The 22407-nt window shown below is 39.0% G+C and overlaps 1 protein-coding gene across 2 annotated transcripts; it reads left to right on the top strand.

Annotated features, from left to right (window-relative positions):
* Nucleotides 1-287: 287 nt before the first annotated feature.
* On the top strand, nucleotides 288-19758 carry tbc1d9 (TBC1 domain family, member 9 (with GRAM domain)). 2 transcript variants are annotated; one of them, XM_041983797.1, is made up of 21 exons: nucleotides 289-1075; nucleotides 6778-6888; nucleotides 9141-9259; nucleotides 9584-9812; nucleotides 10148-10409; nucleotides 10742-10949; nucleotides 11207-11413; nucleotides 11546-11710; nucleotides 11818-11968; nucleotides 13035-13249; nucleotides 13358-13475; nucleotides 13562-13847; nucleotides 14004-14133; nucleotides 14514-14612; nucleotides 14857-14925; nucleotides 15544-15784; nucleotides 15888-15953; nucleotides 16315-16401; nucleotides 17964-18032; nucleotides 18315-18418; nucleotides 18500-19758. In XM_041983797.1, the coding sequence occupies exons 1-21, from the start codon at nucleotides 955-957 to the stop codon at nucleotides 19283-19285; spliced, it is 3843 nt and encodes a 1280-aa protein (XP_041839731.1). In that variant the 5' UTR covers nucleotides 289-954; the 3' UTR covers nucleotides 19286-19758. The 2 variants fall into 2 exon arrangements, with proteins under 2 accessions (XP_041839732.1, XP_041839731.1); XM_041983798.1 differs by lacking the exon at nucleotides 17964-18032 and having other exon boundaries at nucleotides 288-1075.
* Nucleotides 19759-22407: the final 2649 nt, after the last annotated feature.

Below are 22407 nucleotides of genomic sequence, written 5' to 3'. Positions count from 1 at the left end.
TCTGTTAAGACAAGTCTCAACTGTAAGAAGAAGAAGAAAACAAGTTTGTGGTTGCCCTGCAGCTGACATGGTGCTACGGTGAAGCAGAGGAAATGTTTGCTTTACGTGCGTTTCCTGCTTCAATTATCATTGACCTTCGATCAGTCCTCGTAATTACTTAAACAACAATGTATGACATGCGCAGATTAAAGGCACAGCAAATTAGTATAATCTGGATTCACTTCACACTTCACAACCCTAATTTATTCATCGTTCGCTCGCGCGCCTCCGCCTCCTGCACGCTGACGATTTATTTTGCGTGCGGCAGCAGCGGCGCTTCAGCTGACGCGGAGAAGACGACAAATGCAGCCTTATTTGCCAGCCTGTCTGTCAGAGTGCCGTCGATATGGTTCAGCACAAGGACAGACGTCGCATCTGGAAGATGTATTAGGCTGTTCTTGCTGGTTTTGATCGGCCACATCGCGGACTTCTTTGCAAAACAAAAGCGCAAACATCGGCTGACGAACCGGGATCGCACCTGCCGCGGATCATGGACAACAAAGACTGATCCAGCACGGCTACGTGCTGCAGAAAACCGAGCCAGGCTTCCTGTTGTTCTTCAAATAAAGTCTTTTTTTTATCACATAAGAGACTGATGCTACGGTTGGAAGTGTAAGCGCACCAAATGCGGGGTCTGGACCTCCATGTTGTAGGCCGAACCTAACCGATCTGGCTGGGTTAATTATAGAAACGCTTTTTTTTTTTTACTTTGGCTTGGACATCCAAAAGCTACAATACGATATTACAGAATCGAGATTTCCTCAGGAGAAACATCCGGCCGGCCTCGTTATTTCAATAATTTAACGATCGTCTCTGAACACTGGAGCTCGTCCCAGTAGGACCAGTTTGACGGCTGCCGCCAGCAGCCTTCAAGATTCAATGTTCCTCTAAAAAAAGAGAAAAAAGGACAAAATTATGTGGGTCAGTCCTGAAGATGTGTTGCTGGCGGGTGCGTTATGGATCACAGAGAGAGCAAATCCATATTTCATCCTACAGAGACGAAAAGGCCACGGTGATGGAGGCGGAGGACTGGCGGGTGAGTCCCACCTTTGTCACTAAGTTACGAGAAAGAAAAAAAAAAAGACAATATTTATTTTGAATTTCTGATTTAAAAAAGGGTATTGGTCAGTTTCACTGTGGCTGCTGATGCAGTGACAGTGGGTCAAGTAAAGTGTGTATTGATGCTAAACATCAGAAAACCAATGGACAGCAAACGAGAGGGTCACATGACCAATCAGCTGTGAGATGGCCTTTCACCTTCTTTAAAGAAATTACCTCATTGTTAATTGATTAGTCAGACTTTGGTTAAGTGTGTTGACAAAACAAACCCTTTTACAGGGCAAAGAACAGCACACATACGATCATACAGCATACATACATATAAGATAATGTTTTGATTAGGGATTTAAAATATTCCTTCCTGCAAGAAAAACATTTCATCCACATGGATGGCAGCCATGCCATCATTTGTGCAGCTGATGGTGTCCACGAGCCTCAACAACAGTGTTTCTGTTCAACCACCAACCAGAGCCCCAGTGTTGTGGCTTGTTCATGCTGAATCATTCCCCTTCTTCCTTCCCTCACTCCTCCTCCTCCTGCTGGATTTTTTCATCCAAAAATGGGTCAAGCAGCAGGAAGAAGAGGATGGAGGGACAGGTAATTGAAATGACTGCTTGTCCTGCTTTTACTCTGAAACATAAAATGTGGTTAATTTCTTGACCTGGTTTTATCTGATGGCAGTTTATCTTCATCTGTGGTCCACCAACAAGTTTACAAGATGAGACCCAGCTGAACATCTGAGGCAATCCATGAGTCTGTTGTAGTGATACTAGTACGTGAAAACTGTAATAGATTACAATGCAATTGATTAACCCTGAGCCTCTGGAGTTGGTGTCTGATAATTTTCTTAAATATTGCAACTACAGTAAAATGCCTACATCTCAGCTATAGAAAGGTCTCAGGAGGAGGAAACAGTAATAAACCTGGACTGTGCATCCTTCCATATTTCAGTACAAATGTGTCATTAAAAGACAGTTAAGCTGGAGGATTGTGGGTGAGATTCTGTCTTTGATTATCTTTAAAGAAAGTGACTGATCAGTGTTCAGTATCCTAGTTTTTGCATGCTACCAAGAATTTATCAATTTGTGTCAGTAGTGTTGTGACAATTCAGCTTTAACACCAAGATCTGTGACAAGAGTGGAAACTGAGGGCCGGTCTGAAGATTGGACCATTTCTGGGGAATAAGTAGAGATCAACTCAGTTCAAGGTGACTTTTTCTGAGGAGTGAAGGCTCCTTGAAAATCATCCCAACCAAACACTGAAGTCCTAATATTGCCTGGGCATTTACTCAAATGACTACATTAGTTGAAGCAGATGTTGACCCTGCCACCTCACCAACAAAGAGTGCAGATAATATTCAGTAAAGCGCCAGTGTGAGTAGACCAAGCGATTGTCTGGATGATTCACAGCAAGCATGTGTGTCTGTTGATGACTGTTGCTGTTTCACACTTTTTTCCAAATGGTAGTGTAGGATGCATCAAAAACATGTAGCACTGGTATCAGGAAAAAAAAGTACAAGAAGCAAGAAGGTAACTGGTTCAAGCCTCGGCTGGGGGGAGGTGGCCTTTCTGTGTGGAGTTTGCACGTTCTCCCTGTGTATGTGTGGGTTCTTTCCGGGTACTCCGGTTTCCTCCCACTGTCCAAAGACATGCATGTTAGGTTAATTGGTCACTCTAAATTCTCCCTAGGAGTGAGCATGAATGGTTGCTTTTCTCTCTATGTTGGCCCTGCGATGGACTGGTGACCTGTCCAGGGTGTACCCTGCCTCTCACCAGAAACATGCATCTGATTCTGACTCTTAAAACACTACTGAGAAACCAAAATAAAGACAAATTAATTTAGGAAGTTCTTTTTTGACCATTTATGCATTTAAAAAGATCTTGCATAAGTTCATTGATGCACAAATCTGGAAAGAAGAATGAAGATTGTTTATTATGACATTTTTAGTTTATTCATAACTGATTTTATTACCAAAAAAGTCTTGTTAGCCGCAAATATTGTATATAATTCCGGGGACATGCCTTACTTTAACATTAATGAATAGGCATGCAGCCTCCTCTTGCTTTGACAGCACAGTGTGCCGAGTGGCGTTCAGAGATGATGTCATTGTTATGTAAAAGATGAGCTTGCTGACTTGCCTTGTGTGCCAGTTGGCACTGAACAGCACCCAGCGACAACGGCACTGCCCTCAAGCCTCTCTTACAGAGGGAGGAGAAGCCACCATCAGCACCAGGATGGAACCAGACTCAAACTGGCAGCTGAGCCGGATCAGGTGGGAATAGTTGGAAAACGGAAAATGTGCAGGTGATTTGATGAACTGTGGCTTGCGAGTTAATTGCAGCATCTTGTGGGTGGCTGCATGATGGTGTGTTGAATGAAACAGCTGCACAGGAAATGGCAGAATAATTCAGAGGCGAGACAAACTAACAACTTATCAGTGATGGAGAAGGTTCTGTGAAATCCAATAACAAAAACTGTTCATCCTTTGGAAGTTCCTGGGAAATCTTTCTACCTGAAATGTCAAATAGGGCATTCTGTCCCATAAACAATGATCAATTTTACATTTGACTCAACTATTTTACATCTACCTCTCATCTAGAAGATGAGATTTGTTCAACTTGAAATATTTGACAAGACAGCAGCCACAAATTAATACAAGTTAAACTTTTCCACCAGTGAATATGAGAATAATTAATAGAAACTGTAAGCGTTAAAGGACTGAGTGAATTATCCACAATAGTTCCAGCTCTCTTTCCAGTTTAATCTTTATTGACTTGATTAAATACCTTCACCATCAAAAGTCTACTGTAGTTTTTCTTTTTCTGGATGGATTTTTGAGTACTTTGCCATGTTTATGAGAATTATTCATTCATGCATTTGACCATAAAATTTGCAAATATAGATTTGCAGAAGTCATGCAAAAATGTGATAAGCCCGCTGTTTTGGGTGTCATTTGCATTAAGCTTTTATTAGTAGTTTGTGGGCAGCTGCACATGCACGGTTCTGGGAGCTTTTTCAGTCTTGCATTAAAGTATGCAGTGTTTCCATGATTGCATTGCTTCAAGATAAAAATTTGGTTTAGCATCGGTTCACCAGACTGTAAAAAAACTCTGTCATGCTATAGTGTTACATGTTGCGCAAGTTGCTGCTTATAGCATTAAATTGCACAGTAATTTGTATCAGAGTGCAACAGGCTGTTTCACAATACAGCTGATTTAAAACTGAGTGTTTACTAAGAGTCAGATGCTGTCCCTGTCTTACGTGGGCTAGATCTTAAACCTCAGGTTGTGCCGTTGGCCTGGTTTCCTGTTTTTCCACTAACATCTCATTGAATGGAATTTATTTTGCTCTAACAATGTCAACATCTGATTGTATCCTTGTTTCTAAGCAGAGGCACAAAGCATCACATGATTTTTGTAGCTTATTCAGTTCAGCGGCTGATTGCTCATCAAGTTTTCCAGTCATGCAAGTTTTCCAGTCAAGTTGGAGACAATACGAGGAATATGTGGCACTTCAGCGGCTGTATCTCTGGGCTTGAGGGTTGTCTTTGTTCTTCAAGTTGTCGCCCACTCCTTTGTGTGATAAGGAAAACGACTGTAAACACCGAGGTTTGACTTGGAACAACTAGTCACATGTTTTTATAAGTTATCTCTACTGAGAAATATAATGTTTGGGGTTGTTTTTGGAGCCCCCCCAATCCTAATCCAAGACTTTTAAGACTGAGGTGTTGTCGAATCTCTCTACCAAAACCACCAGATTTAACTAAAAATAGTCTTTCCTGCTTTTTGTTTTGAGGTTTCACTAATGCAGTCTGACTCGTAGAGGAATGGTTGTCTCACCTGAGTTTCCTACTTTCATCATCACACTTATATATGCTGAACCATTTGTGCCTTAAAGGGCAACTGGGGTCCAAATACTCTATGTTACACATGTTATTACCACAAGTCTGCTGAAGAAAGTGGTAAATTCTCACACGTTGGTATGTCACCTTCATTTTCCTTTTGAAGAGGAATAGCATACAGGTTAACACTTCTGAGTGAGTTATCTGTTTTTTTTAACCTTGTTGTTTTTCTCTTGTCACAGGGGAAGTTGCCTTCATCCTCAAAACTGTTGTTTTTCATAAAAGCAGACAGAATTATTCATTATTTATTATTTATTCAAAGTTACAGTCAACTCCAGATGATGGCCTTTATGTTAATATACTGTAGCAATCCTCGTGAAAGGTGATTATACATGTTTTGAGTATTAATTAGGGGATTGTTGTGACACATGACATGAAGCCAGTCAGGAATATCTGTATCACTACATCACCAACTTTAGAGGTATTTGAAGTTCTTCCTGTGTTTTTTTTCTTAAGCAGTCCTTGGAGTTAATTTATTTTAATGAAGAGAAAAGAAAACTGACAAGTCAGTAAGTCCAAGTCACTCACATGTGCTTTCTTTCCATAGACTGCTCTGAAGCTGAAAATAAGAAAACCCTTCAGCTTCCCTCCTCCCCCTCTCTCTCTTTCTGCATGACTCATGCTGTTTGCAGCGAAGACCTGCAGAGCAAAAATAACTTGTCTCATGGCAGTTGGATGTCTACCTACTGCGAACCAGGGGAGAATATTTATTTACAACGAACAGCTGCACAATCAAAATTACAACAATGCGATGCTGTCTGTAGGAAACTACAGATCGTTCATAATCCTTCAAAAACTTATGTGATAGTCATAGCAAACACATTAATGAAGTAATGTCTTAAATACAGATAAACATAATTGCAGTAGCCCATCAAGGGAAGCAGTGTTAATGTTAATGTTAGTCTTCTGCTTTCTGGGCTCTATAATCAGTTTTTTTTTTCAGTATTAGAAGTGTGTTTCAAACTCAACATATCATTCATAAGCTTTTTCAGATCAATGTGCATGAGAACAAATTCATTAAGTTAAACTCATATTTTTAATGAACAGTTTATCCCACCATTTGAACGCCACCTCCTTGATTTGTAAAAGAAATTTATTATTCCCCACTGAGTAAACTTTAACATTACATTCATCTGTTTTCAAGAGCCAAGTGGGATGCGTTGACTTTCAGGACAATTATGGGCTTGAATGACAAAACTGGAGGCAGATAAATACCAGTCTTTTATTTTCAAAAACATGATGAATACTAACGAGTTACAATTTATCTATAAATTATTAACAGATTTGTTGAACATCAATAAGGCTGTAAGTCACATCTTACATATTTTATTCATTAAATCTGGTCATGTGTAATAATAACTACAACAATTTAGCCTGGAGGCTCCTCAGATGACATTCACTGGTTAAATGTGGCTAAAATGTACACAGAGATAACAGAGTTAGAGGGATTCAATCCCTAGAAGATGTTTGTGAAGTTTAAGAGTTGAAGATATGACAATCTCGTGATGTTCTTAAGCATCACAAAATGATGAAAAAGCATGGGTGCTGTTCACGTTGTTGCCCATATCATGTTTTTTTTTATAATGGGCACATGTCCCTGGGGGGCTTTGTTTATAACAGAATTATTAAAAAAGCTTCAGTCATGAGTCAGCAGGGTTTTTACTATTTTGAGACCAACAAACATGTTTTTTTTGTAAAGCATTCATAAGAAGATAGCCTGAAGCCTTTCTTTGCCTTTTGAATTTGCTCTTTTATAACAGTATTTTTGTTTCTCACAGGTTTGCTGGTTGGAACTTTGGATGTTGTTCTGGACTCAAGTGCTCGAATGGCCCCTTATAGGATTCTCTACCAAACTCCTGACTCCTCAGTGTACTGGATCATTGCTCATGGTACGTGCACCTTACTCTCTGGTACCAGACATGTAAGATAATACAAGCACGTCATTACTTTACAATGAAACTACTTGAGAGCTTTCAGCATGTTGACTTTGACCACTTCAAATGCTCAAAATCTTAGGATTATGGACCCTCTGTAATTTTACCCCTGTACAAACATTCACTAGCTTCCATAGAACACATGATGTCGTAATATCTTCCCTTTTCTTATGTTAACTGCATTACATCATGCCTCAGTGGCTTCAGAGAGCAGGATTATAGGAGTGGATGCAGGGAATCCATATTTTTCAGCTAATCACACAGTTGATTTTCATCATAATTTCATGGCGTCAGCTTGTTCTCATAATTGTGTAACTTGTATGTCCTCTGCAAATCATAAAGTGCTCTTTCCCAGTTTTAGAAAGTGCTTCATAGACATCTTGTGATAATCGATACAAATCAGCTCTTTTCTATTCTGTCATCTGTGTTGTTCTAGCCTGGATTCATTTAAAAATTTGGAAAGGGAGGTCAAACTTCTGTAGCTTTTTGTCCATGTAAAAGGTCTGCAGTTACAGGGTCTAAAGTCAGCACTAAAGGGTGGCATTCTCTCCTACATAAGATTTTGCTTATTAACTTCCAGCAGAGACTTTTTTAAATATTGTTCTTTCCTTCATTTATTCTGTGGCATCACCTTGAAACTGTAGCGCCACCATTTCTGGCCCATCAGCTGACCAAGTGGAGTTAACAAAGAGCGTAATTCTGCAATGATAAGGTGCCCCTTATCATTAGGGGATCAAAGAGTTTGTGGTCATTTGACCCTCAGACTCCCAGTTCTTTAGCTATGTAACCAATACTTTTTGTTCCTGTTAGGAAAAGAAGCAAGGCAAAGTGGAAAAGAGAAACTGAGAATGAACCTTAAGTTTCAGGAAGTGGGCCTTAAAGAGATGGGAGCTACAAAAGATTGTTTTTTTTAGAAGTAAATGTGCTGTCTAAACATGAGATAAATATATCCTAATTTACCCAGAAAATAAAACCGTAAATAAATTTAGATTTTTTTCCTGTTATTTACTGTAATGTTGACTGCAACCATCATAAAACTCCCACTAACATACTCAAATAGCTTGTTTTATCTTGGCAGCAATCCAAAACTAGTAATTCACAGACATCAGAAATTAGAAGCAATTAATTTGTTGTATATTCAGTGTGACACATTAAATACCTTATTTGTATTTTTATCATATAATGTAATCATAGAGTAATGCCATAGAGATATTAGAGAACAGTTTGCCCTTAACAGCTGGTATTTTTAAGTTAATTGAAAATTAAATATGGTCAAGATGCAGACAAAGTGGAATTTGAATTTGTTGTTTTGCCACTAAATGCATATATGAAAAGAGTGTTACTCTATCTGAAATGGAGGCCTAGATAAGACTGGCTTGGATTTGAAATGGTACTGGCCCCCCTCTCCTCCCCTCCCGGTTCTTAATTCCTCCTCCCAGAGATGGCAGGAAGTGGATCAGTCTGGCAGACGCAGCTAATGCAGTCAGTGTGCACTACTGGTGGGATAATGGTCCATAGTTGCAGCCATTACTGTTCAGCAATCAGCCCCCCTGTGACCACAAAGATCTGTTTTAATCTCACCGCTCTGTGGTAACAAATTTTCATTTTAGTGCTGTTATGTGTAAGATAAAAAACAAAACAAGACAACATGCATTTATTTGTTTGTATTTTTACATTAACCTGGGGTGATGCTGTTTGTCCTCATTTCCTCCATTTGAAAACATCCCCCATCTCACTATGGTGCTCTGCAAATGAATATGCTGCAATTTCATAGAGCCTGAGGTGATGTCTGTAAACTGCTTGTTTTCTCTGGCAAACTCTCTAAAAGCTAGATATCACATTAGTGAAGTACACACAAAGCATGCCTAGGTTTTAGAAAGTTGGATCTTTTAAATGACCATTACTTTATTGTTAACTTTTATTTCGGCCATTTGCAAAAAAAAAGAAAGAAAAAAAAAAACAACAAAAAATTTTTTTAAAGGATTTTTTTTCTTTGTGTGAACTTTAAAGGGTTAACATATTACTGAGTTATAATCTAGATTCAGGTTTTCTCTACATCTTTTTGAACTTTAAAAAGAAATATTTGAAAATCTCTCAACTTTAGATGAGGCCCAGTGGCACAGTACCACCACTGTCCATCTGAAACAGCCCTCGTTCATGCTCCCCGTGTGAACTCACTCCTGCCCTCCTCCTTCCCTCCTCTGCAGGAACCTCCCGTAAAGAGATCACAGAGCATTGGGAGTGGCTGGAACACAACCTGCTGCAGACTCTCTCCATCTTTGAGAACGAGAATGACATCACCACCTTTGTCAAAGGGAAGGTGCAGGTGTGTACTCCGTCTGTACATTTGAAGCCAATGTTGGAACTTTTCATTTCATTTAATGGATGTAGAGGTTTCATTTGAAAGGGCCGGGTTTCATCTCAAGATTATTAAATTCTCATGCCATGGATCTTGAACTATTAAAATATTCTAAATTTAGCCAAAATGCTGGCAAGATAGAGCCTTTAAAGTGCAGAAATTCCCACAGGACATATAAGAATTATGGGAAATTTGAGTTCTTTTAAAATAGTCGGGTTGCAACTGGCCCTCAATTTATAATCCTAAATTTTTATGTACCAGGTTATTATGTCTCCTTTCATTTTGCTGCAGGGAATCATTGCAGAGTACAACAAGAACCACGATGTCAAAGAAGATGACGACACAGAAAAGTTCAAGGAAGCAAGCTCCAAGTTCCGTAAGCTGTTCGGGATGCCTGAGGAGGAGAAGCTGGTCAACTATTACTCCTGCAGTTACTGGAAGGGGAAGGTGCCTCGACAGGGATGGCTTTACCTCAGCATCAACCACCTCTGCTTTTACTCGTATTTACTGGGAAAAGAAGGTATACACACACACACACACAAATAAATAAATATATATATATATATATATATATATATATATATATATATATATATATATATATATATATATATATATATATATATATATATATTTAATTTTTTAATTTTTTAACATTGTTTCTAAATATATATTCTGAACACATACTTGTTAGGATAGTAATTCAATCCTGTTTGTTTGGGATTTAACTGTAGTTCCTGACTCTAGTGCTGTGTTAGCTAAGTTTTGTCAGGACTTTTAACTTAAGTCTGTTTATCTTTAATATTGCTTAAAAAATACACAAATAAATAATGCATTGTTCTCTTACACTGTCAGCCAAACTGGTGGTGCGCTGGGCAGATATCACTCAGTTGGAGAAGAGTGCCACTCTCCTACTGCCTGATATGATTCAAGTGAGCACGCGGACCAATGAGCATGTCTTCTCAGTCTTCCTCAACATCAATGAGACCTTCAAGCTGGCAGAGCAGCTGGCCAACATCGCCATGAGACAGCTGCTCGACAACAAAGGCTTCGAACAGGACCGCTCACTGCCTAAACTAAAAAAGAAGTCACCTAAGAAGGTGTCGGCACTAAAGAGGTAGGAGGTTATGTCCTGGTTATGTGTTTCCAGCTTGCAGTTATTTGAATTTTAAAGGGATGTTGGTTTTCCAAAATAACTAGTAATGTATAACGTAATCTACAATAATCCACAGTACACTTTATTTTGGGGGGGTTTGGCTGCAGTGTAGTGTGGTGTACTCAGGGATTGTGTGATGTTCCTCATGTAGAGCACTTCCCGTTTACAACATACTTCACTGTGTAAATTCATTCATTCATCCAGCTTTAATAACATCAGATATTTGAGCTGCTATGCTGTTTATCTACATGTTCATGCCTCCTATCTAATATGAGAGTTTTACATATATTTAGAGATCTGGATGCAAGAGCGAAGAGTGAGCGTTACCGGGCGCTCTTCCGTTTGCCTAAAGATGAAAAACTGGACGGACACACAGACTGCACTCTGTGGACTCCCTTTAACAAGATGCACATCCTGGGACAGATGTTTGTTTCCACCAACTACATTTGCTTCACCAGCAAGGAGGAGACGCTGTGCAGCCTCATCATTCCCCTGCGTGAGGTGAGTTATTATTGAGTCGCAGAAGGAAAGATGTGACTAAGTTTTGTTTGTAGTTGGGTTGTCTCTGCCCAAATGTTTTGTGTAGAAAAACCAGCCACTCATTTTCTTTACAGAACAGCTCTGGAATTGGGTTTTTTAATTGTGTATCAAGGTGTTTATGATAGAAGTTACAACTGTTTTGTTCTTGTTCCATGCAAGACATTTTTGTTTTGGTTACCATTGTGCTTTTCTTTCTTTGCACTCCTGATGTGCTACAGGTTACTATTGTGGAGAAAGCAGATAGCTCCAATGTGCTGCCCAGCCCGCTCTCCATCAGCACCAAGAATCGCATGACCTTTCTGTTTGCCAACCTGAAAGACAGAGACTTCCTGGTGCAGAGGATCTCTGACTTTCTGCAGCAGACCACCTCCAAGATCTACCTAGAGAGGGAACTTAATGGCAGCCTTAACAGCTCGGATGATGAGGTACTAATTGTTAAAAGTTCTCACAAATTATTAGAGATTAAATGCACTGTTTTCAGAAAAATTCCAGGATATTTTAAGTCTATAAACGAACAGTGACAATGAATTTAAAGCCGGAATGTGATGTGCTGTCAGGTTTACTCCCAGCATGGATCCCTGCTCTCTAGTAGTCCACAGCACAGTTTGGGTTCAGAGGTGGAACGCACGTTCAACCTGAACGACAGCAGCGTGCCCACAGCCACAGAGGCACTCATGACAATGTATCGCCGCCGGTCCCCTGAGGAGTTTAATCCCAAATTGGTGAGTTAAATTACACTGCTGAATGCTACTCTGATCCATCTGTGTCCATTAATGGACATTTGTGGTTTCTAAGTAGCAAATAGTTGTTTATCTCTTGCTTTGCCCAGGCTAAAGAGTTCCTTAAGGAGCAGGCATGGAAGAACCACTTTACAGAGTATGGAGAGGGAGTGTGTATGTACCGAACAGAGAAGACCAAGGAGTTGGTTCTCAAGGGGATTCCTGAGGGCATGAGAGGAGAGTTGTGGCTGCTGTTCTCTGGTAAAAACATGATTCAGTTATACACTACACCTAACAGACCACACCCTGCATACCACACACTTTAGAACTGAACATCATATGGTGCATGTTTCGTTCATTTGTTGTGTAATCCACAAACATCAATTTGACTGGTTACAAAACAATAATTTAATAGATACTGTAAGACTTGAAAACTTCTCTTCAAGTGACATAAATAGTTTTCTATCAGATTAAACTATGTGTGTCAGCTGGGAAACACCAGTTCAAAGGGAACACATTTAAAAAGATAATAGATATTTAAAATAAGTCATTTTTGGTGGACACGGTGATGATGTTTACTCTGTCCCAACCTGCCACATGTCTGCACATGTTCCAGATGTTTCTGTTCACAAACACGGTCTCACTGTTGTATTCCAGCGGCAGCTTGTGCACATCCTCATCCTCACCTGAGTGGAGCTGGTGTACAAACAACATTAACCTACTTGTGGTTTATCTGTTTGCTGTTCATTTCATAACTTTAATCAAACTAGCCTCACTCTGGAAAAATACTTGCCACATGCAAGTGCAACATCAGACATCTACAAATTTAGTATTTATAGTTAATTGTGAATTAAGGACTGAGGTTCATCTTACAGAAGAGAATTGGAAAGTTTGAAGGGATTTATGGACCCAGTGTTCTCCAAAGAAATACAGTTAAATAGCATTAGCTTCCTTTCACTTAAAAAAAGGTACAGAAGTTAGTGTATCACATCTGAGTTTAAATGCTGTGACTGTTCTATATTGTGTTATTGTATTTATTACCTTTTTATTTTAGTTTGTTGATGCCGTAGTTAAAAAAAAAATGTTAGATTTCATATCTGTTGTATGGGTGCAAGTTCCTAGTTTCTATATTTTATTAATCTTTTTGTTTTGTTTTTAAGTTATTTACCAATACGTCTCCAACTTCTGTGATGCTTTAATTACAGAGCCCAGAAATGATCAAATGAATCTTATATTTGTGTCTTACTATTATAAATATCAGGAACCCCCCCTTCCCCTAAGGATTTTACAAATAGACAGTTTTCAACTTTTAAATCTGATTTTACAGGCGCGATCAATGAGATGACCACTCATCCTGGATACTACGAAGACCTGGTGGAGAAATCAATGGGCAAGTACAACCTGGCTACAGAGGAGATTGAGAGAGACCTGCACCGCTCTCTGCCTGAGCACCCGGCCTTTCAGAACGAGATGGGTATTGCTGCCCTCCGCAGGGTCCTTACTGCCTATGCATTCAGAAATCCCAACATTGGATACTGTCAGGTGCACATATACTTGTTTTTAATCTCCACACAAGCTGGCAGAAACCTGGCAGCTCTTAATAACACTTTTTATTCTGTTTTATTTACTCATTTATAAATGACTCTGCAGGCCATGAATATTGTGACATCTGTGTTGCTGCTTTATGCCAAAGAAGAGGAGGCGTTTTGGCTGCTTGTGGCCCTCTGTGAGAGGATGCTGCCAGACTATTACAATACTAGGGTTGTAGGTCAGTATGTGTTTAACCATTTTATTTATTTATTTATTTAATGATTTCTGTGTGTTAACTATAATTCTCTTGCAACTCCTCCCCAGGAGCTCTTGTTGACCAGGGAGTGTTTGAGGAGCTTGCCCGCGAATACGTTCCCCAACTGTACGACTGCATGCAGGACCTTGGGGTCATCTCCACTATTTCACTTTCTTGGTTCCTCACACTCTTCCTGTCGGTCATGCCATTCGAGAGTGCAGTGGTTGTGGTGGACTGCTTCTTCTATGATGGAATTAAGGTCATCTTCCAGTTGGCGCTCTCTGTGCTGCATGCCAACATCCACCAGCTGCTGGGCTGCAAGGATGATGGGGAAGCAATGACTGTACTGGGAAGGTAAAGAAAGATTTTACTTCTTTTGATATTTTGTGGTCTTTACTGTTGTGGTACTGCTGTCTCTTTGTCTTGGTTTTTAATGACGCCTCCTCTTACGTTGCAGAAAGACTTCCTGATCGTTTTTGAGACTGTTTCTGTATGTTTTGTCTATCACAGGTACCTGGACAGTGTGACCAATAAGGATAGTACCCTCCCTCCTATCCCCCACCTCCACTCTTTGCTAACGGATAACGGAGAACCACATCCAGAGGTTGATATCTTCAAACTGGTCCGCAGCTCTTATGAGGTACTGAATCTGTTTTAAGATAGAAGTTTGCAAACCTATAACTACCTCTATGTGTGACCTAGAGTGCTTCAAGCTTAGTACAAGCCTTGTTAATGTAATGCAAATGTTATCACAGTAAGATGAATGCATCTGAAGTTAGCCTCATATAGACATATAAGTGTCTGCAGATTCTGTCATTTTCTTATAAATGACATGGATATCTTGGAAACTGGACAGTACTGATTTACAGAACTGTCAAGAGCATTAAATGTGTTTGTTTGTGTCCCACTTACACTGACGGAGCAGATGACAAACCTCATGATGGGCCCCGTTGTATCACACAGCCATCTCCAGTCTTGGGCTGACCTACATTTTTGCTTTTCTTTCCCCATTTGTGTCAGAAATTTGGCTCAATTCGCGCAGATGTGATTGAACAGATGCGTTTCAAACAGAGACTGAGGGTCATCCAAACCATCGAAGATACAACTAAACGCAATGTGGTAAGGACCCACTGCAGAGAAGACAATATTTATAAGGTTAAAGTAGTAGTTTAATTGCATTTACTAGAATGATAGTTGCCCAACTGTGGGAAATGGACAACTTTAAAAGTAATTTACCTCTGTATATTAAATTACGTAAATGTAAACCATACAGCAGAATGAACTACATTAAAAACATTATTAGATCATCTGTTCTGCATAAATAATCACTTGTGACATTATTATCATTTCTTTGCTGTTTCAGGTCAGATCTATTGTAACAGAGACAGCTTTCAGTATTGATGAGTTGGAGGAGCTCTATGTGGTCTTCAAGGTGAGTAGCGGAGTAGACATCCTATAAGAAAAAAAAGATAGCGTTAGCATTGGCAAATTAGTTATTTCACTCTGGAAAAAGCTAATATCTAGGTAAGTATGACAGTTTATTTACCAATAAAACAAAGTTATAAGCTGCTTTCAATCACATATTTTCCTGTTGCTTTTGTCCAATGGCTGAAGTCCCCCATCATACTAGTATTTATAATCTCACAGTCACTTCAAGCGTTTTCAGACTGTTGCTCTGCTCTAATAAAATCCAGGTTTCATAACTGTTGCATCATCTGACAAAATTCAAGTAACTTAAAGTGGCAGAATACCTTCAATTTTTTCTTATGTAGTCCACAGCATTACAGCATCAGTCGATTTGCCTCTCCTGCATGTATACTGGAAAATGGATGATGATCCGATCACATGGCAAAACTGAACCGTAGCCTTGGTTTTACCTAACTGCACGTAACTGTAGTGTCTAAAAATTATTCAGATAATTCAGGAGTGGCATTATATTGCGGACAAACTTTAGTCCTTTATGATTATTGAAATCCTTTTATTTATTTACTGATTTTACTGATTGCAGTACAAAATTGATTGACCATGCATACCTTTATGTTCCACTCAGGCAGAGCACCTGACCAGTTGTTACTGGGGAGGAAGCAGCAACCCTACAGAGCGTCATGATCCCAGCCTGCCATACCTGGAGCAGTATCGCATCGATGTGGAGCAGTTTAAGGGCTTGTTTAACCTGCTGTTCCCCTGGGCCAATGGAGCTCACTCAGACCCCCTGGCTATCCGCTTCTTCCGTCTCCTTGACGAAAATGGAGATGCCCTCATCAACTTCCGCGAGTTCATCAGTGGCTTTGGTAGGAAGAGGACTGTTTACTGAGTCGATTCATTGTTTTAAGGTGATGCATCATATTTGAAGGTAGTAAATGTGTACCATCTAAAGTTTGGGATGTTTTGTAGGTGTTCTGTGTCATGGGGACCTCACTGAGAAGCTGAAACTCCTCTACAAGATGCACGTGTTACCTGGTGGGTGTCTTTTTAGAGACAGATCAGACTTTTGGAAAACCTGACTATGGGAAATACAGAAAATGTCACATTAGTAGAGCAGAATTTGTATTAAATTAAATTTCTGGGCTCTTCTCAGATGGGTTTCTTGATGATGAAAATTACAGAATAAAAACCGTTCAGTGCATTTGAAAATAATCTCTCAAAATGACACAAATGTAGGTCAGACTTTTCATTGTGTGGTCTTGAATACTTTTTTTAATAAAAGGGGGGGAAAAAAAAGCTTAGTCTTTAGTAAGATATTAATCCATCTCAATTTTAAAATGTTAGCTACAAAATAGAAATGCAAAGTCTGACATGAGCTTTAAATTGTTTGCTGCAGAGGTCTCTCATGAACAAGAGGAGCCCGATTCAGCCTTTGAAGCCACTCAGTACTTCTTTGAAGACATCACTCCAGAAACATCCATTGGTAAGATGAACTTTTTATATAATTTTTTTTCTTTCTACACCCTTTCTATGTCCATATATGCAGGCACATCAGTTGGTTACAAACACTGAGATGTAACCATGAGATAATACCAATTATCTTTGACAATTATCTATCTAACTGCAGAAAAAAAAAGAAAAAGTAATTACTTTATAAAGAGAAATCAAACAAATACCCCAAAGGATTACAGCTCACACTACACGCCCACTGTTTGTTTTAGGCAATTATTTTTGTCATTACAAAGCACGTCCTTCCTGTTTGTTTCCTTTAGTTTTTAACCACACGTTACCAAATCTCCAGCCCACCGTGTTTCAGGTTTTCTCTTCACAGATCATAGAGAAATGTTACTTTTAACAATAATGAGTAATGAATATTATTCTGGTGCTAGTATAAGTGAAATCAAATTTTGTGGTTATGAGATTTGTAGGTGAAAAATGAAGTTTGTATTTATCCTATAATACCAGACACTGTATGTAAACCACATTATGCTTACGAATAGCGATGAAATCACAATAGCAATACATGCAACAAGTGAATTAGGACGAATGTTAGTTATGCAGGAATAAAAGAGAGATGTAAAATCATAAAGAAACCTTGTGCAGTTGATTAAACTTCTAATCAGAGATGGATAGTTTTACAGTGCTCACTGTAAAACTAACAAACTGTGGTAGAAATGTTGATGTGCTCAGAAATCTTAAAGTTTTTCCATTTTGTGTGGGTCAAAGGAAAAACCACATAAACAGCAGTGTTTTAAAAGCTCAGTAGAACCAAACCTCAAAAGTTCAAAAGACAGGTTGAGAGTAAATACTTAACTTTGTGGAGTATGTATGGGGTCGTTTTTATGTTTTGGACATACCTAAATATGTTGTCTGTGCTGGGGCTTTGTAGCTGTGTGTCCACATGTTATAGTGTTTGGCTGCCACTTGAGGGCAGTCTCACAATATCCGAGTTGTGGACTGTTCTTGTTGGTCATTTAGCTTGTGTTCATGGAGATTTTCCAGTGTGCTTTTCCCGTGAGCATCTTTGCTTTTAATGGGCTCTTTGTTCTCTTAGTTATGAAACATTTTGGTGTCGGCCCCTACCAACTAAAACTTCGAACTAAAGCCAACTTTCAACCCATCAACATTTGATCTCCAGAGCCTGTGATGTTGGCTTTAAGGAAAGCCATATATCTGTCCGTTTGCTTTGAAAACATCAAATGCCCCTTTTTTTCACAACCTATCCATCGCAGAACTATTGAGACACATTGTTGTACATAAGCCTGTTGTTTAACTACAACTTACCGAATGTTCAACCACCAACATCAGAATCCTTCATATGTACCAAGAAGACTCAAAGAAAAAGAGAATTAATTTTTCAAATATTTTCAGAATTCACTAAATATTCACATTGTATGTCCCCGTTTTAGTGTGTTATCATTATGCTATACTTTATTTGCACGTGTATGATTATCTTGAAGCTGTAAAATGCTTAGTGTTGACTTTATATTTTTGTGCATGGGTGTGTATTTTCAACTGATCACATCCATCGTTCTGTCCTTCTAGGCCATGATTCAAAGTGCAGGAGTGAGAAGGATGATGGCTTTGTCAGAGTAACATTTAAAACGGAAAAAGGTAAAAAGAATTTTTTAAATTAAAAAAAAAAAAAAAAAAAAAAAAAGAGAGAAAAGCCTCTAACAGTCTGTCTGGGTGTAGAGATTTGCTGTAGCTGCTATTATCTAGAAACTTTTCCTGCAGGATTTGCTTCTATGAAAAAAAAAATTTTCTCAGAAGCATTCAAATACATCTGCAATTTTAACAAACTATCCAGCTACTGTAGATTTAAAAACTCTTAGTTTTTAAAACTGTTTGGAGAAACATCTAAATGCCATTAATCATTCTTTTAATATTTTACAGTGAAGAAACTTAATAATCCTGATTACAGTCATTACCTAAAAATGTGGAACCAGGAGACTAAATCTAAACGAGAAAAAACAAAAGACCTGCCAAAGCTGAATCAGGTAAGATTTAACCTGCTGCATGGATCTATGTAAGGGGCATAAATAGAACTATCTCTAAAACCTTATGTTTCTGTCCTTCAGAGTCAGTTCATCGAACTTTGCAAGACCCTCTATAGCATGTTCAGTGAAGATGTTGCAGAGCAAGAGCTCTATCACGGCACTGCAACCGTCACCAGTCTGCTGCTGGAAATGGGAGAGGTGGGGAAGCTTTTCTCTTCTTCCAGTAGAAAGGACCACAACCAGGAGGCTAAAACGGAGCCCACTGCATGCAGGAGAGGCTACATGGATCTCAAAACCACCCAGGAGAGTCAGGATTTGGGAGATGTTTTTGTCCCTACAGGCCTGGAGAACAAACTGAGTCTATGTGAGGAGGGAGGAGGGGGCGAAGGGAGCGAACAGCTGGCCCCCATGCAAGACATCAAGCTGGAGGACTCGTCACCTAAAGACACAGGCACTTCATCTGCCATGCTCATTTCTGATGATGAAACCAAAGATGACACGTCAATGTCATCTTACTCTGTGCTCAGCGTTGGTTCACATGAGCTGGATGAAAAGCTGCAGTGCGAGGACATTGCAGATGACACAGTACTGGTGCGAAGCGATGATGGTCCTAACACTGAGAGGAGTGGACAACCTCACACCGGCAGATCCCACGACAGGGGCCTGCCACATAGCACAAGCATAGATAAAGACTGGGCCATCACATTTGAGCAGTTCCTGGCCTCCATCCTCACTGAACAGGCTCTGGTGCGTTATTTTGAGAAGCCTGTGGAGGTGGCAGCTCGCATAACTAATGCCAAGAATGTGCGTAAAGTTGGGCGTCCCCTGTTGTCAACGAGTGACTATGAAATCTCGCTTTCTGGATGAGGTTTAGTAAAGGACTTGTGCTGCTCTAAAGGAAAGAAAAATTATCAGTCAGGGGGTGTTTTTCAGAAGAATGGAGGTAAATGTAAAATGTGAGTGTATGATAGTTGACAGAATGTGACCAAAACAGCTTCTAGAAATGTATTTTACCAGAAATGAAAGACTTTTACTATAGCAATCAATAGATTCTGTCCAATAAAGAGGGAACAGGACATTAACTTAAGGCCTACTTGGATGAAATCAAAGTGTACAATGTGCTGTACTTTATAAGGCATTTATGCATAGGTGTGAATATTGTAATCTCTTGTACTCTTAGGATATGTAGCTGTAAAATGTCCACAGATGCAGTGCAGTTCCTTATTGGGATATTGATAGTCCACAGTGCTTATCATCAGTTATCGTTACATCTTCGTCAAACGGTTGCTTCCTTACTTTAAAAACCATTGGTTGCAAATTCTAACTTTTAGTTTGCTTATGAAAAATGGGAAAAACTACAAAATGAAGATTGGATTATTCACTGGTGTTTTGCTCATGTAAACTCTTCATATCACTAATTCTCAGTGCTTCACTTTTACAAAATATTACTCTTACACATGACTACATCTTGGGTTTAAACTTGCAGTCATTGTAATTTCCTTACATTCCTTTCTCTTGTTTCAGTAAATTGCAAAAAAAGGAAGAAAAAAAAGTTTATATAACTTTAACATAATTTTAGAAATGGTATTCATCACAGAGAAGAAGAAAGTACATGCCTCGGATAAAAACAAACTGATTTGATTCCGTCCTCAAAGGAATGCTAATTACACTAAAATGCTGTTAAGAGCCTGCACATTGTTTGCAACAGGATGTGATCCACTAATATGCAGTTGCTTGTCTTTTTGCTTACATTTTATTGTCTGCACTCCAAATCAGTTTGAATACTTTTTTGTTATGTACATTTTTAAGTTGCTTTTTAAAAGTTGTTTTTATGTAAATATGTTAAATTTTAACTGTCCAGATGTTACTTTTCTGGATTCTGGTGCATTGTATATCACTTCAATCTAATTAAAAATACAGTGTCAATAATTCTGTGCTGTTCTCAAGCCTTTTATAGGTTGATTTCATCAAACTACATGACAGGAATATGTTGTATGTCACTGCCATCTGATGGAAGAGAATTTAGCCCCATGTGAATGTAAAACGTAAAAACCCTCTTTTTTTTTTTTTTTTTTTTTAAAGAAGCATTTATTTCTGTCAGGGAGCACCGACACCACTTTGTCTGACTGTCAGCACTTGCACACGAGCGCCACACATCCGTGCAAACATACATACACACACGTCGCTTTTTCTCTCTCCCTCTATCTTGTTAGAAATCATCCCCTTCATCACCCTTTTTTTTAGTATGAGTAGCATAGCCAAGGGTGCACACTTGGTGGCTCTCACCTGGTTTAGGCATACATTTCACGCACACACTCACCAGTTGTTGCGGGGTGTGGTACGCGGGCCGCATCCTGCTTGGTTTGGCAAAACTGAGCAGAAGGATTTTGCTGTTCCTTAATAGAAAGACTTTGATCATGTGACTTGGGTCAAGGTGTTTACTGTTGGCATTAATTAGGGGAATTAAATGTTGGCGAAGGTGTATTCCTGTAGGGAGAATGAAAATGATTTTAAGTTAATTCAGAATTACACCTTTGGATCATCACTGATGTGGGCAATGCTGGGATGGACACCAAGGAGGTAACAACCGCTCAGGATCTGTGTAAACTGGACTGGACTCTGGCCTAGCAAATAAACGTCACAAGCATTTTACATCTTTCGCTTGCCTGAGTTTCTTCCACTCTGAGAAGGAAATGGAAAGGACCCCATGACAATTTCACAGAAGCAAAATTGGGAAAATACACTTAAGTTTAAATGAATGTTCTCCAGATACTCTGTCTTCCTTCCAACATCCAAAAACATGCACGGTTTAACTAGTCATTCTAAATTCACCATAGGAGTGAGAGAGTTGCTGTAACGGACTGGTAATTTGCAGGGTGTATCCTGCCTTAGTCGTCTTATAGCAGCTGGAATAGGCTCTGGACCCTCTTGCCGCCCTGAGTTGAAATAAGACGGTAATAAAAATGGATGAATATGTTTGGACTGATTGGCTCAAGACGTATCAGGCAAGAAGACCTCTGGACTTGAGTTGTGAGGACAGAATTTAAAAATGAGGTGAGTTTGATAGTGTGGGTAAATGGAAGTGATGAAGCATATTATTGAAGAAAAAAGTCTTAATTAAACCTACAATTAGTTTAAGCTTCATGGTGAGTCTCTAAAATCCCAAACTCCCAGTTATGCCACAGACATTGATGTAACCATATTCCATCACAACCTGTGGCTTTTGCAACTTTGTCTGATAACAGCCTGGATCGTTTGCTTTATATTTGGTATGTAGAACTAGATTTTCCCCCCAAAAGCAGCTGAAATGTGGACCCATCTGACCACACAACATGTCCATTGTCTTTCTGTCAATATGAGATCAACTTCTACCCAGACACAATGTTTCTGCTTAGAGTTATATGGCTTTATACTAGTGTAATAATGTGGCTACATCAATCTCTAAGGCAGGACAGTATCAAATGTTAGAGCCAGGGGGTGGGTCAATTTTAGTTTTTAAGAAAACTAAAGAACAGTTTAGGTGGTCAAACAGGGTCATTAGAAATGTTTCATGTAGCATGTAGTATATAAATAAATGTGTTGGTAGTCCACAGGGCTGTAATCTTTGGGGTTATTGTCTAATGGATCCATAATGATAAAATAATGTTTAAAGTTTCTGTTTTTTTCTTTACTGTATTTAAAAACCAATAGTTTACAATAGTACATAAAAAATCCATGTAATACAAACTTGTTTGTATTTGTTCAGTTTTAAGGCCACAGGAGGTCAAATCTGGCAGAAACTGTTATATAACATTGGCTTTTACATCAAAATATCCCATTCTACACATTTTAAAATAAAAAAAAAAAAACAATGAAAACTAAATAGCAAAATTTAAAAAAAAGATAATTTGGTTATTAGGTAACTAATATTTAAGGTGAACTAATTCTGTATTTAGAGAATAATGAATGATATTTCACCAGAAATAAATCCTTTTAAATGTAAAAAAAAC

This window comes from Melanotaenia boesemani, chromosome 4 (genome assembly GCF_017639745.1).
Source record: "Melanotaenia boesemani isolate fMelBoe1 chromosome 4, fMelBoe1.pri, whole genome shotgun sequence".
Classification (NCBI taxonomy): Eukaryota; Metazoa; Chordata; class Actinopteri; order Atheriniformes; family Melanotaeniidae; genus Melanotaenia; species Melanotaenia boesemani.
This window is presented reverse-complemented; position numbering and strand designations above follow the sequence as displayed.

Excerpts from the sequence above, each read along its gene's own strand:
- tbc1d9 (XM_041983797.1), top strand. The coding sequence starts at position 955 with ATGTGGGTCAGTCCTGAAGATGTGTTGCTGGCGGGTGCGTTATGGATC. Across the intron at positions 6,889-9,140 it reads GTACTGGATCATTGCTCATG|GAACCTCCCGTAAAGAGATC; the intron begins GTACGTGCACCT and ends CCTCCTCTGCAG. Across the intron at positions 14,134-14,513 it reads TGGTCCGCAGCTCTTATGAG|AAATTTGGCTCAATTCGCGC; the intron begins GTACTGAATCTG and ends CATTTGTGTCAG.